Source organism: Staurois parvus, unplaced genomic scaffold (assembly GCF_062004578.1).
Source record: "Staurois parvus isolate SC_StPar_1 unplaced genomic scaffold, SC_StPar_1.0 ptg000025l, whole genome shotgun sequence".
In the NCBI taxonomy this organism is placed as follows: Eukaryota; Metazoa; Chordata; class Amphibia; order Anura; family Ranidae; genus Staurois; species Staurois parvus.
In genome coordinates this window covers 30,872,819-30,889,379 of record NW_028317821.1, presented here as the reverse complement: position 1 = coordinate 30,889,379, position 16,561 = coordinate 30,872,819, and the positions used below count along the sequence as shown (strand labels likewise).

The 16,561-nt window shown below is 39.8% G+C and overlaps 1 protein-coding gene across 1 annotated transcript in view; it reads right to left on the bottom strand.

Annotated features, from left to right (window-relative positions):
- Positions 1–16,561, bottom strand: part of PLXNC1 (plexin C1) — a 159,777-nt gene that overhangs the window by 54,516 nt on the left and 88,700 nt on the right. Inside the window, exon 17 of the mRNA XM_089652672.1 lies at positions 327–433. Coding sequence (XP_089508798.1) covers positions 327–433 — 107 coding nt within the window. The remainder of the gene's footprint in view (positions 1–326; positions 434–16,561) is intronic.

The window sequence follows — 16,561 nt, the reverse complement described above, 5'->3', positions numbered from 1 at the left end:
GTGTGTGTGTGTGTGTGTGTATATATTTATATATATATATTGCATATATACATACACAAACACACACGTATATGCACTATTTATACACACACACACTTTTTCTTGATCCCAAATTTACCAGGGAGCCAGGAACACAAGCCCCTGGTGGATTCTTCAAAGCATTTTATAGACTACATACAAAGGAGAAAAGGTAAGTCCAGCTCTCAGCAATACTCTGTATGCCACTGGAAGTCAGGGGACATTTCCCCAGAGGGTGATGTTTTTAGGACTGCTTGGAGTTCAGCTTTCATTTTATGTGTTAAATGATATATTAAAAAATAGTTTACCTCAGGAAAAAATGTTTTTAAAGCAAAATGTTTGTAGTCAAAGAATGGAATGGTTCCCAATGCCTCAAAGTTCACAACTTCTCTATCCATTTGAAGTTCTGCAAAACCTGAAAATGTATAACATAGGTGTACAACTGTTTTCATAAATACATATAAATACATATATATATATATATATATATATATATATATATACATATATATATACACATATACAAATAATATAATATATACATTATTGATTGAGACTAATAACATACAGATCTGAAAAAAGACCATCACATGAACAGAAAACATTGGTGTAGAGATGTACCTGTATGTAACTACTATAGTTCTTATTCATATCTTCTGGAGTGTCAGGATTAATGTACAATGTAGCCGTGTTAGCTCTGCAACCAGACTGTCATTGAGGAGTTCAGGCTCTATGGCATGTCAAATTCTTATATGGCATTACATGTGAGTACATTATAACACTATAGAGCTTCAATGCATTAACATTATCCACCTGGTAATAATAATTAATCTCCTGTCATCAGGAAATGTATTACTGCCCTCTCTACAAAAAAGCGTAAAAAGTGCTCATGCTTCAAATCTACTCTTTGGATTAAAATAAAACAAATGACTGACAATGAGTTGTTTTTGTTTTGTCAAGAAAAGGTTTATTGAGACAAAAGCCGAGCATACAAAAGAAAAGAAGAAACATTCCAATTTTTCACAATACAGTGTCCATAAATGACTCAAGACATACACTCAATACAATGACATGGTCCAGCAGGTATCCGCACAAGCTGTATTCTGAAATATCAACCAAACAGCCTATCCATAACAGGTCCACCGGAGCAAGGCCCGGAACATCCAACCAACTACCCCATACTCTATTAAACTTTTTGAAATATCCCCGGTGTTGAAAAATAACCCTCTCATATCTGAGAGTGATGCCCATATGCTCCACCCACTCTTTAAGAGTAGGAAGGAAGTACTGTTCTAGTGTAACAGTATCACCTTGCAGGCCTGAAACAATGCTCCAACAGAGCCTCCCCCATAAACTGATCTATCACCATGTCATCAATAATACCCAGGATACATTTAGGGTCTAGAGTTTAAATTAGTAAAAAAATACTCGGTTGATAGTATGAAATACTTCCTTTTAGTACATGTGCAGTTTAGGGTATCACCACAACATATGAATTAATGTGCCATGATCCCTGCTGCATTTAGGGCAAATCGTAGTGGTGAGCATCCATTTTAGACAGTCTTAGCGGAGTATAGTTTACCCTCAGTAGGATATACAGCTGAGACATTCATTGGGATGTGTTCAAGGAGCGCCTCCAGTGCCTTCTCCCATTGCTCACCAGGTAAGTCTCCTAAATCCACTTCCCACTTTTCTGCCATTCTACAAGGGTAAGAAGCTACATACATGTACAGCAACATTGTATAGGAGCTGGAAATAAAGCATTTCTGAAAAGGGCCATGTTGCATCTCATTGAAAATGAAGGTGGAAGGAGGGAGAATCCTCACCAAAAATGCTGCGCTTGTACAGCATGTTGCAGTTGTAAATAGTAAAAGAACATGGATTATGGGGTTGGTGATGAGTTTTTCCTCTCAATGGGGGCCCCCACCGGTTACACCTGAGCGATAGCTAAGATATCGGGAAATGTATTGCACACAACACCAAAGTCCATTGCAAACACTTCAACCTTATTGCAGAAACATCAGCGTATATATAAATCTGTAGACTCTAGGCAGATTATTAATGACCAACTTTTAATATCAACCAATCAAATCCATGCATGTTATCTTTAGTATTGCACCTTAGTTGTCATCAAACTTTGCAGAACTTTGCAGAACTATCTGCAAACTATCGTCTGGCCAGATGATTGTGGTCAGACTAACTCATGATTTTGGTGCTACGCCCGGACTACGGTTACTGTCTTACCGAAAATTACTTCCTCAAAAAACTTGCAAGCACAGTTATTTTCCTGTAAAACATACATACATACTTTTTCATTTAGGGTGTATAAAGATCGCAGATTATAAAGCAAACATATTATAAAACAAAATGGAGTTGATCATGTTATCCTTTCAGTCCCCTCTTTTATCACTAAGTGATAACACTCCTTACTGGTTTTCCTCTCCAGTTACCTCAACACCACGCATTTCTTCATATTCCCTTTCCTTAGCTCTTGTTCTCATACACATAATCAATAAATACCCCAGAAAAATCAATTAAAAAAATCATATCCCTTCACTACAATATGTGAGATTTATATCTGGTAACAATGTCTATCTGGCATTGACCGTGAGACTGCTCCATGTTAATATAGTGCATGTTCTGTTTTTATCTGGTTGTGATGAGGTACAAACCCACCCATCCTGAACTCTCAGGGGGGTTTTGAACAACTGATCCCTCTTTTTCATATAAACTCTTCATCACAAACCATAGTGGAAAAATGACCATAGTCATTAACCACTTCCAGTCCGGACACTTTTACCCCCTTCCTGTCCAGGGCAATTTTCAGCTTTCAGCGCTATCACACTTTGAATGACAATTGCGCAGTCATGCAACACTGTACCCATATGAATTTTTTACCATTTTTTTGAGACAGATAAAACTTTATTTTGGTGGTATTTATTCACCGCTGGGATTTTTATTTTTTTTTGCTATGTAAATGAAAATGTCCAAAAATGTTGTGTTTTTCTTAAAAAAGTTTGCAAATAAATAATATTTCATCATAAATCTTGCCCAAAATTTATTCCGCTATCTTTTTAGTAAAAAAAAAAAATAAGCCAAATTAGTTTATAAGCAAAAATTATCATTTTTAAACATTTTTTTTTTACATTTTTATTTTTTTTATATTACTTATTTTATCATAATTTTTTTTTTACTTACTGTCACCCTAGCAGTACAGTGTCACCATGGTGACACTGCACTACTTTTGGGGGGTGATGAAGATTTTTTTTTTTTTTACACTGATTGCTTTTACAACCATATAGGATGTAAAAGCAATCATTTCTCTTTCTCTCTGTCTGCATTCTTGCAGCCTTTGAGAACTACTGAGTGAGCTGTGATTGGTCACAGCTTGTCACATGGTACAAGGCTGTTGTGAATAGCCTTGTACCATGTGACCTCTGATCATTCACAGATTTCACACGTAGTAAGCAATGATGTCAGAAGTGACATTTTGCTTACTACTTTGCATGTGATCACTGATTGGCCAATCAGTGATCACGTGATCGGGACCTCGTACAGCGGTCCTGTCCAACGATCGGTGTTTCACTGTGCCCGGAGGACACAGTAGGCACCGGATTGCGGTGCTGCGCGCATCCGGGGAGCGCGCACAAGCAGGGTGCGGGGAGGCCGTTTATAAACGGCCACCCGACCCTGCAGTGCCACCGTTTCCTGTCCTCATAGGGGTCCAGTAGGTTAGACATCAGATTTTTGGGTTTTGACTCCTTCAGCTGTCATATCATCCTGATCGTGTCCTTTATTTTAGGAAATCTTTTTGACTCTTGATGCATGGACCCAGGTGCCCGATCCCTCTGTGAAAACAGCTGTTTGGGTAATGGCCACAATCACCGTAGGTTCTCCAAACCGAGGTCTTGCCCTTGGATCCAATCTCCGGATCACCACCTGATCTCCCAACTTGAAAGGGTGTTTCTTTTGACCTGTGGGTAATGGAAAAAAAGAAGCCGAGGCATCACCATAATCACTATTCAATTTCTCACTTAGTGCTCTCACATACTCTGCCTGTATCATCTCTAAATCACCCTTTTGCCATAAAGGGGGCTGTTGTCTTGTCCATGGGGTGGGAAATGGTCTTCCCATCAGAATCTCAAAAGGAGATAACCTGCTCCGTTTATGAGGAGTCATCCTGACTTCAGCTAACATAGCAGGCAATAGAGCTAACCAGTTCTTTAAAGTTCCCCCTGTAGCCTTAGCTAACTTATCCTTAATGGTCCTGTTCATTCTTTCCACTACTCCTGAGCTTTGAGTGTAGTATGTATGAATGTACAATATATATATATATATGTAAAGCGCTGCGTGAATTGACGGCGCTATATAAGTACCTGAAATAAATAAATAATATGGAATATGGAACTTCCATTGGATACTCAATGCATCTGAAACTCCTTGGGTCACTACTGCAGTGAAGGCCAGCCCCTGATTGCTCCCTATCACTAGGGGACAATGCCACCTGGGAATGATTTCCTTACACAGAACCTTGATCACTGTATCAGCTGTTGCCTTCCTACATGGGAAAGCTTCTGGCCACCCTGAAAATCTGTCCAACACCACCAACAACTTATCTTCTTCTCTTGATTTGGGAAGATGTGTAAAATCTATTTGTAAATGTGTGAGTGCTTCAGGGGGTATCAAATGTTCATGTTTTCCGTGTCGGCCATTCCCTGGATTATTCTATAAACAAATGAGACATCTGCCCAGAGTTTGTTGGACCAAATCATGTAGAAACCATACACAAAAATAGTTGCGCATTTCCTGCTCCACCAAATGTCTTCCTTTATGACCTACTCCATGAAAATTTTGAGTAAACAACACAGTGGCAGTTTGTGGTAATCCCATAATCCCCTCTTTTGACATAAGACCATTTTTGTCTTGTGTCAATCCTCTACTGGCCAAAAATTCAGTTTCACTTTCAGAAGCCTGGTCCTGTAATGTACTTAAAAGTTCATTTGACAGTAGTGACGGGGTAGACAGCATTACCATAGTTAAATCTGCTCGATTATGCAATTGCCCTGCAGCTTTTGCATCTGCATCTGCCATAGCATTCCCCTCTGCAACTGGGTCTTTAGCATTCGTATGAGCCTTGATGACTGCTATCCTTCTCAGAAGTTGGAGTGCAGCCAACAAATCCTGAATTAGTGAATGATAGGATATTGACTTGCCATCCGCAGTAGTAAAACCGCGGCGTTGCCAGATTGGCCAAAATCATGTACCACCCCAAAAGCATATTTGGAATCAGTATAGATGTTGACATCTTGTCCTTGATATAAAGTACATGCTCTTGTGAGCGCCACAAGCTCAGCGGCTTGTGCACTGGTGTATGGGATGGATCCAGTCTCAGTGACATTTGGTGGTTCCACAACAGCATATCCTGTGAGATACGTGGTGTCACTAAGGCTTGTGCATGATCCATCCACAAAAACATTAGGAGCCCCAGAAACTGGGGTTTTCTGCATGTCTGGCCTTGGGGAAGTGTCTGCTTGAATAACATCTATACAATTATGTTCTTCACAGTAAGGTGTGGGCTTGGATTTGTGGAGATTAAGAAGAGAGGACAACAGCAATGATGGTCCTGATGTGGAAGGGCTGTATTTCACTGAGAGGTTAGTTGTGGATGTTAACATTACCTCACACCCCGCCAAACGTTGTGCTGACATGTTCTGAGTGTTAATGTTTTTTAGCACGTGTAGGACATGATGGGATGTGTGTAAAATCAAAGGGTGCCCCAAAACTATGGTAGATGCCATTTCCACTGCTAAGGCACATACAGACAAAGTTTGCAGACACCCCAGCATGTGCTGGACCGGGATGGGCATTACTTTTGATAAATATGCTACTGGCCTCATGGCACCTCTGTGCTCTTGAGCTAGTACTGCCGCCATGGTTTTACATGCAGATTGACAATACAAATGAAAACATTTAGTATAATCAGGTAACCCTAATGCAGGAGACAAAATAAGTGCTGATTTCAAATACTCAAATGCCTGCACCAATGGTGGTGTCCAATTGACACAGTCTAGCTGATCCTTTAGTGTCACCTCACGTAGTACATTGTCATAATAGGAAAAATCAGGAATCCACTGTCTGCAATAATTTACCATACCCAGGAAGGATTGCATTTGAACCTTAGTTTTTGGTCTTGGTTGTTGACATATTGCTGCCACTCTCTTTGGGCTCAGCCCCCTCTGGCCCTCAGACAATACAAATCCGAAGTATTCTACTTGTGGTACTACAAACTGGATCTTTTTCCTGGAAACCGTCTGTCCCTGATCAGCCAGAAACTGTAACAATGACAATTAATCAGCCTTAGACGTATCTGCATTTACAGAACTAAGGAGTACAAGATGAGTACTGAACCATGAGGGGGTTCCCAGTCATTAAGCATGGATCTACTGGCCATGGTATATGCTACCGGTGAATCTATATAGCTTTGTGGAAAACGGGCCCAGGTTAGCCTTTCTTCCAGGAAAAAAGAAAGCAAACAATGCCTGTGTCTCCTGGTCAACTGGGACACTAAAAAATGCATTTGATAGATCAATTACTGTAAAATGTGTGGCGTTGGCTGGTATGGCATTCACCAGGGTTGCTATGTCTGGGACTACAGGTGCAATTGGAATAACCAAATCATTAATTGCCCTGAGATCCTGTACTAATCTCCAATCACCATTGGGGTTTTTTTTTTTCCAGATTAATGGGAGAATTGTAGGGGGATACTACCGGTTTCAATATTCCCTGCTTTTTAAAATCCTCCACAATAGGTTTGATTCCACCTATTTTGTCTTTGGACAATGGGTATTGTTTATGATAAACAGGGTTTTTTGTTTTAAGGGTGGCTTTGTATGGTGTGCAATCAATGAACCCAGTATCTGTAGAATTTGTAGCCCATAACGTTTCAGGAAGTGTACTCAAATCATGATCTATAGCTGAGCAAAGTAAAAAAGGTGTGTCCAGTTGCATACCTTCTTCGGTGATAGACATCACAGCTTTAAGATCAGCTAACAAATTTCGGCCTAACAGGGATACTGGGCAATGCGGGAGCACATGAAATCTATGATACCAAACCTGTCCATCTTTTGCCTGTACTGGGAGTGGAGATGTAATGCAAGTGGGTGTTTCCTTTCCCTCTATTCCTATTGATCTAGTGTTGCTCGAGAAAATATCCAGGGGGGTCCCATACTTCTTGTGCCAATCATCATACAGCTGTTTAATTACTAAATTAACATGGGCAAGGGTCCATTCATCCATGACTGGATCAAAATAGATCCACTTTCTCCAGCATTTAAATTCATCCCCTATTCTTCCAGCCATACCTTTTTAAACCTTTTAATAAAATCTGTGGCAGTTTCAGTAATATTTTGCCTACATGCTACAATTGGAGCAAATGATTTCTTTTGCTTGTAAAGCCTTACCAATTCACGTTTAACTTCCTCCCACACTGCATCCCAGTGCTCCCTAGATTTCGGGGGATATTTATCCATACCCTGCTTTGGGGACCACGCCCTATGTCCCAACTCAATATTATCCTCATTATTAAATATTGGACAATTATCCCATTCAAATTCGTCTGTAATATCTCCCAATATCTATTCTACAATTAACTTGCAATCTTCCATCAGATAATTTCTTCCTACACACGTTCTTTTTAACCAGGATACTGCTCCCCCTGGAGACTTCCTAGGGTTGGGGCATCCTTGTACTATAGCATTTAATTCCTTTGCATCTAATGCCTTTAAAATCAGCTCATCCCCAACGGTCATAAATGGATAAGCTGAGCTCTCATCCTCTTCCTCTTCCACTGGCTCCAATCCCCTCTTCTTTTCTTCCTTTGGCTTATCTCTCGACCTCATAACCCTATCGCTCACCTCCACTACTTTCTTTTTTCTACTTTCTTTTTCTTTTCCTCCTCTTTCTCTGTTTTACCTTCATCATCTGAACTTTCTGCCTCTCTCTCACTTGCTCTGCGCTGTCTTCTAACTCGGACTGCTGAAATGATGATGTCTTCATCATCCTCTGTTTTATCAGTGTGGGGAAGTGCTGGATATAATGGGGCTATCTGTGGGGCAGTTGGTGTAACTGAATTAACCTCTTTATGTTTGTAGGGTGGTGGTGGCACTGGAATATTTGCTGCAGTTAAAGTTCTATATCCTGGTGCATATATCAACCAATTCTTACCTCCCTCAAACATATAATCCTTGTCCCAAGCTGGGTCTCCCTTTCCCCAAATATCTACCTGTGGTTGTTCATGCAGGCACATACCCCTTACCATATCCATACACATTGTATCATTCCCTCCTTCCCGGGGAAAACTCGCTCCTCCCAATCCTTCTGACCAGCTTGCTAAATTATCCACCCATGGATTAACATAATAGTAGTCAAAAGAAGAAACTCTAGTCACAAATTCTTTGCAAGTTTCATTTATGGGAACAACTGCATTTCTTCCTTTCTGCTTTCTATTTCTATTTTTTTAACAGTTTAATCAACTTCAATGCTTTTAGCAGCGACACATGGGGGGGGGGGGGGGGGGGTATTTCCTCCTTACCTAAGGAATTCCCCATAACAACAGCAGCAGCAGCATATTAGTAAAACAATACAGCAATACAACAAAAAAATACTAAATAACAAAGACAAACATACAAAAAACAATAAGTGCTATGTCAGGTGTATTCCGGTATTATATGTCCCGAGCCGAGAGTCCCTTTCTCTCGTTCCTAAACTCCACCCACCAATCTCCCTCTTAAGTTCAGAAATAATGACCTCGGCAAGAAAAGTATCTCTTTTTCTTAAAAAGTAGAAAAAAAAGATTCTTACTCACCTTGGTAACTATCCCACTTCTGACACCAGTTCAAAGGGTTGGTGATGCGTTTTTCCTCTCAATGGGGGCCCTTACCGGTTACACCTGAGCGATAGCTACGATATCAGGCAATGTATTGCACACAACACCAAAGTTCGTGGCAAACACTTCAACCTCATTGTGGAAACATCAGCGTATATATAAATCTGTAGTCTCTAGGCAGATTATTAATGACCAACTGTTAATATCAACCAATCAAATCCATGCATGTTATCTTTAGTATTGCACCTTAGTTTTCATCAAACTTTGCAGAACTATCTGCAAACTATCGTCTGGTCAGATGATTGTGGTCAGACTAACTCATGATTTTGGTGCTACGCCCGGACTACGGTTACTGTCTTACCGAAAATTACTTCCTCAAAAAACTTGCAAGCACAGTTATTTTCCTGTAAAACATACATACACACTTTTTCATTTAGGGTGTATAAAGATCGCAAATTATAAAGCAAACATATTATAAAACAAAATGGAGTTGATCATGTTATCCTTTCACGTATTGTGATAGTAGAGTGGAAAATGGTAGCAGAGTACCCCCTGAGGATATGCTTCAAATGTGAACTACAGTGAGACCATTTCCTGGCATAGGGCAATTTAGCTAGCTCAGGATATGTAGGGTTATCCCAAATGGGGCTATAGTTTGGGAAACCCTCTACAGTTTGCAACTGTTTAACCGCTTTCCCGCTGCCCTATAGAAGATATATTGCTACAGGGTGGCAGGGGTTCGCAAAATCACGCATATATACATGATTTTGTGATTCCGGGTAGGAGGCACGTGTGAGTCGTACGTTCGCCCTACCCCCACTGTTGTTCATGGCCTTGGCTGTCAATCACCTAGTCCTGCCCAGTGATTACTCGCTGGCACCCGGTGATCGCCGAGCATTATGGATGGAGGGAGAGATCTGTATGTAAACAATACAGTTCTCTCCTGCCAGCACCTGCCCACTGCTTTGTACAGCTCTGCATAGCAGAGCCATACAAAGCAGTGTGTTTACAGTTGAAAGCACTAACACAGCACACAGCAAAACAGCACACAGTTAAGCCTTTGATCGCCCCACATGTTAACCTCTTCCCGCCCAGTGCCATTAGTACAGTGTCAGTACTTTTTATTAGCACTGATCACTGTATTGGTGTCACTGGGGATGTCAATGACACCAAGTCAATTCCCCCCGATGGCAAAATGCCTACTGTAGTCCCGCTTTAATTTGCTGATCGCCGCCATTAGTAGTAAAAATAAAATCCCAGTATATATACCGCCATCTGAAAACGCTATAACTTTCACGTAAGCCAATTAATTTACACATATTGGGATTTTTTAGCAGAATAAATTTTGGCCTAAATTCATGACGAAATTAGATTTTTAAAAAAAATGTTTTCCTGGACATGTTTAATAGTAAAAAGTCAAAAATATAGTTTTTTTTCTCAAATTGGCTGTCTTTTTTTTATAGCACAAAAATAAAAAACACACAGGTGATCAAATACCACCAAAAGAAAGCTATATTCGTGGGAAAAAAAGGACATAAATTTCATTTGGGTGTAGTGTTGTATGACTGCGCAATTGTCAGTTAAAGTAATGCAGCACCGTAACGCAAAAAATGGCCAGGTCAGGAAAGGGTAAATCCTCTGGAGGGCAAGTGGTTAACTTCACTCCACACTTTGTGCATCAGTTTACAAGTGGGGAGAGATAGGTTAGGTTTAGCAACCCTTTGAGATTCTGGACCTTCTGAAAGAGAGGGTGACTGCATACAGTGTAGGCAGAATCCAAATTTACTCGGGTGCTCCCAACAGCCAGAGACAGGCCTGGCAGCATATGTTGCAGTTGCGCTGCCAAATAGTAGAGCCAGGGGTTAGGGAATGCAATGCCTCCATCACTTTTAGGTTTCTGAAGTTCTAAATGTATCCTGGGGGGACCATGTTTCCAAAGGAGAGAAAAAAAAATAGAATTGAATATACTGTATGGAGCAACTTAATTGGCAACACCACAGGGGAGTTGTGGAGAAAATAAAGCAATTGTGGCATCAAAATCATTTTGGCCAAATTAGCACAACCCACCACAGAGATCCTAAGTTTGTGCCATATCTTAAGTTTTTTCCGGAATCTGGTGAGAAATGGAGATATGCTCAATTGGGAGTAAGCTGTCAGCTCTGAATAGATAACAATGCCTAGGTACTTAAAGGAGACCACACAGGGGACAGGGCAGGACAAATGTAATTGCGGATTAGGTTTCCCATCCAGGAGTAACAATGCAGATTTAGACCAATTAACGGCCAACCCAGAGTAAGTGCCAAATTCCGGTATATTAACCATAGAGGCTTTTAAGGAAGCATCAGTATCTCCTAAAAAGTAGCAGCATATTATCTGCATATAGCAGAAGTTTCTCATGGAGAGTGTTATAGCGAAAGTCTGATATCTCCGTAGAGGCCTGAATACGGGCTGCCAATGGCTCAATGGTTAGGGCAAACAGCTGGGGTGACAAAAGACACCCCTGCCTAAGTCTTTCATCATGCGCTTGACTTACAGGGGGAAATGTTTTTTTCCTGACTTCACTACATCTTTAAAACAACTTCTCCACCCTCACTAGCTGTCAAATTTTTGAAAAAGTGGCCATGCGGGGCTACCCCCTTTACGGCCACATCATTCACTCACAGTCATTTGTGAATAAAAAAGACTACAAGTCCTGTCAGCTTGTAGTCCTCAATGAACTACCACGGTGCTGTGAAGCACCGTGGTAGTTCATTCATTCTTCCTGGCAGTATGTTTGCTTGCTTGTAAATCCCGTACGAGCAAGCAGATACAGTGCCTTGAAAAAGTATTCATACCCCTTGAAATGTTCCACATGTTGTCATGTTACAACCAAAAATATAAATGTTTTGTATTGGGATTTTATGTAACAGACCAACACAAAGTGGCACATAATTGTGAAGTGGAAGGAAAATGATAAATGGTTTTCAAATTTTTTTACAAATAAATATCTGAAAAGTGTGATGTGCATTTGTATTTAGCCCCCTTTACTCTGATACCCCTCACTAAAATGTAGTGGAACCAATTGCCTTCAGAAGTCGCGTAATTAGTAAATAGAGTCCACCTGTGTGTAATTTAATCTCAGCATAAATACAGCTGTTCTATGAAGCCCCCAGAGGTTTGTTAGAGAACATTAGTGAACAAAAAGAATCATGAAGGCCAAGGAACACACCAGACAGGTCATGCATAAAGTTGTGGATAATTAAAGCAGGGTTAGGTTATAAAAAAATCCCAAACTTTGACAATCTCACGAAGCACTATTCAATCCATCATCTAAAAATGGAAAGAGTATGGCACAACTGTAAACCTACCAAGACATGGCCGTCCACCTAAACTGACAGGCCATGCGAGGAGAGCATTAATCAGAGAAGCAGCCAAGAGGCCCATGGTAACTTTGGAGGAGCTGAAGAGATCGATAGCTCAGGTGGGAGAATCTGTCCACAACTATTAGTAGTGCACTCCACAAATCTGGCCTTTATGGAAGAGTGTCAAGAAGAAAGCCATTGTTGAAAGAAAACCATAAGAAGTCCAGTTTGCAGTTTGTTAGAATCCATGTGGGGTACACAGCAAAAATGTGGAAGAAGATGCTCTGGTCAGTTGAGACCAAAATTGAACTTTTTGGCCTAAAGGCAAAACGCTATGCGTGGTGGAAAATTAACACTGTTCATCACTCTGAACCATCCCCACCGTGAAACATGGTGGTGGCAGCATCATGTTGTGGGACTGCTTTTCTTCAGCAGGAACAGGGAAGCTGGTCAGAGTTGATGGGAAGATGGATGGAGCCAAATACAGGGCAATCTTAGAAGAAAACCTGTCAGAGTCTGCAAAGACTTGAGACTGGGGTGGAGGTTCACCTTCCAGTAGGACAACAACCCTAAATATGCAGCCAGAGCTACAATGGAATGTTTGGATCAAAGCATATTCATGTGTTAGAGTCAGAGTCCAGATCTAAATCCAAATGAGAATCTGTGGAAAGACTCGAAAATTGCTGTTCACGAACACTCTCCATCTAATCTGACAGAGCTTGAGCTATTTTGCATTGAAGAATGAACAAAAACTTCACTTTCTAGATGTGCAAAGCTGGTAGAGATATCCCCCCCAAAAATTGCATCTATAATTGCGGTGAAAGGTGGTTCTACAAAGTATTGACTCCGGGGGGCTGAATACAAATGTACGCCACACTTTTCAGATATTTATTTGTAAAAAATTTTGAAAACCATTTATCATTTTCCTGCCAATTCACAATTATGTGCCACTTTGTGTTGGTCTATCACATAAAATCCCAATAAAATACATTGATATTTTTGGTTGTAACATGACAAAATATGGAACATTTCAAGGGGTATAAATACTTTTTCAAGGCACTGTATACTGACAGATCTGCAGGAGACCTGCATGGCACCAGCAATCTGCTGACCTCTGGTGAAATGGTTTACAGGGTCCTGCAGACAAAAATAATAAATGCACATATTTTTACCTGCAAAAGATTGTTGATTTTTTTTTTCTCTAAAAAGTGAACTTCTTCTTTAAAGCTTGCAAGCTGCAGTGAGAAGATTCCAGTTTATAAATAGTGATATTGAGAACAGAAAAACTCAGTTCTTTCTGAAAACTAACAATGCTTTTTAAACACCTTAAGTGAGGAGGCACATTTGGAAAGGGTTACTTGACATAACTTAGTGAAAGTGCATTGGCTAGCAAATCTCATTATTGTAGGGTGAGACTTCTTAGCTGAAGCAGGCAAGTACAACAAGGAAACCTTCAGTTTGTCTGTATATTGCCAAGTTTGCAAAGTGATAGCTGTCTGATAAGACAGCTTTAGTACTTTGCAAATGTATTTGGGTGCCTTTGGCATTATTTAACTTATTATTTATTTAAGCTCAAAGTGCGGGTAGCTGCCCTATGATCACCATACACAGAACAGTTTTCTAGGTATTTCCATCACATATAATGGCAAAAAGTATCAACTGGATCAAGCCAACCACACATTTGGTAAGCGCTTGCTTAGCCTCCTAGCTGACTTAATAGAATGTTCATGTTGTGAAATATGTGGCCAGTCATTTCCTATTGCCTAACATTTTACTTAATTTTCAGTATTTTTTGCATACTCATGTCCTGCTGAACAGGCTGTTGACATCTGCTGAAGACACAGACTTACCGATAAACCTGTACTAACACACTAATATGAACTGTATACAGCAATTAACAATCAAAACCGTGTCTGCTACTTATTAATAAAGACGAGATAATTTATTTGAGGTAGACCTAAATTCTAAACATAATAAAAAAAGAATGCACAGATCCATTGGTGGCCCCTTATCATAGCAGAAAATGCACCCGAGATATACCATTAAATAATAGACACAGTGCTAATTAAATACTATTCTGCTGCTCATAATTACTGACAGCACTCTCACTCCATTCTACTACATTATACACAAATTTCAGCTCAAATATCAGAAAAACATTAGATTGGGGGATCAAGGGATGTAAGGGGTTATAAAAGATTGTTTCCTGTGAAAAAGCCTGATGATGTTAAAGTAAGAAAGATGTTGAAACCTCTTGTTAGCAGCATGTGATAAGAGACATTTTTTTAAATATTTATCTTCACAATGTAAAACTTTTCTGCACAGTCCATCACCATACATATTACAATTCGGCCAATTGTACAGTCAACTTTAGATTTACTAGATCAATGTAATATGACAACCTACACAAAATGTCCAATCAATTTGTTTTCATGCAGGCAGTCCTTTGCATTATATATTTTTTTATCTACCTCTAAAAGAGATTGTATGGTCAGATGTGTGTGGTGAGCCTAAGATTTTAAAATATTAGTGACATGCAAACTATGTTAAACCATAGCAACACATCACATCAATAATTTATCACAGGCAGATCAGTAAGAGATGAAACCTGAGTGATTGCTATGACCATTGCGTCTTATGCTGTTGTATTGTGTGATAGCCACTTTGTCACTTTCAAAAAATGAAACTAAGTTTTGTCTATGAAAAAAAAAGAATAATTAATACTGCGTGCTACAGATCTTCACTTTCTTAACCACTTAAAAGAAAAGTATGGGTATATTTTTTATGAAAAAAATCACGCTTACCTAGGTGGATGCAGCATTGACCCGATTCTTTATCTGATCACCGCCGGCTCTCAGGGTGACACTGCTATCGCTGAGTTCTTCCTGCTGCTCTGAGCGGACAGGAGTGACTGTCAGTCACCGCTGTCTGCTCTGACTCCCCCCCCCCCAGCGCTCTCTGGAGCAGCTGGCTCAGGCTCTCAGCGGAACACTAAGAGGCTGAGTCAGGTGCCAGTCCAGACATCTGGGTGGATCCCAACATTAAAGTTGGGATCTTTCCCCAGCCTGAGCCAATAGGCTAACGCGTTTCGTGGACTTGCCCCTTCCTCTGAAGCTCTGAGGAAGGGGCAAGTCCCCGAAATGTATTAGCCTATTGGAGGTCCAGTGTTCCTGTGGGGATCACCGTAACAGGCAGACCGGTCATTGATGTGTTTCATGATGAGCTTTTTAATCATTGTCATTTGTGAGTATATCATAATTTGTTACTTTTATCAGTACATTTATTTGGGTACTGAACTAGGCCTGTTTGTTTTCTTTACATACAATTTTTAACCATCTTGACTTTTTTTTTCTCTTCACTCCAGTCTATGTAGATTATCGTTTTTTTTGTACGTCTCACAATGTTGTTTTATTACCTCAAAATAATTAATATGATGTGACACCTTCTACTTATGTGTAGGTATCTGACAGGCCGATATGTGTAGCGTGATGGAGCCGCTCCAAGCTGGAACTAAATAATCACCTCACCAGTATGAAGTGTGAGCAGTGACCACAAATGTTTCTTGCAAGCGTGATGTGGGAAAGGACACCGCTCTAACCGCATGTGGAATCTTGTATGAGGATGGCCTCAGGCATCATTCCAGCTGCGCTAACTGACGCTAACTGACCCACTGGGGCTTGGTCACAGAGGAGTGAGAGACAATGAGCGCCAGGCATTATAAGTACATTATTGGCCGTGAAGTTAGTAATAAATCCACAGGTGTGTGCTAATGAGAAAGATAATGAATGTAACAGATGATAATGGGTGAAGACAATAAGAAAAAGAAAAATGAAAAGAGAAAAAGAGAAAAAAAAGGAGAAACAATAAAGAAGTATAAAATATACATTTTATTGAGAATATGATCATAACAGTAAGGAGAAAAATTGAGTGGAAAAGAAAAAAGAAAAATGATGATGGGAAATTTGTGATAAAAAACAAGCAAAAACAAAACTTAAAATAAAAATTAAAAAAATGGTAAATATTGGATAAAAATAAAATATAAAAATAAAGAGAAGTGAATATAAAGATGGAAATGAAGTGAAAATTAATGTGGTGTGCACAGAAATTGAAAAGCACGAGAGATGCTGCAAATAAAGAAGTGAAAAAGTGTACAGTGTATATGAAAAAAGAAGAGTATATTTACAATTATGGAAAAGTTAAATAAAAAACAAAACAGTAATATAAAAATTGAAAGTAAAGAAAAATATAAACTAAGCTTAAAAAATTATGAGCGAGTTAAAGGCTAGTTGTCCTAATCTGGGATGTCATATAGGACAAA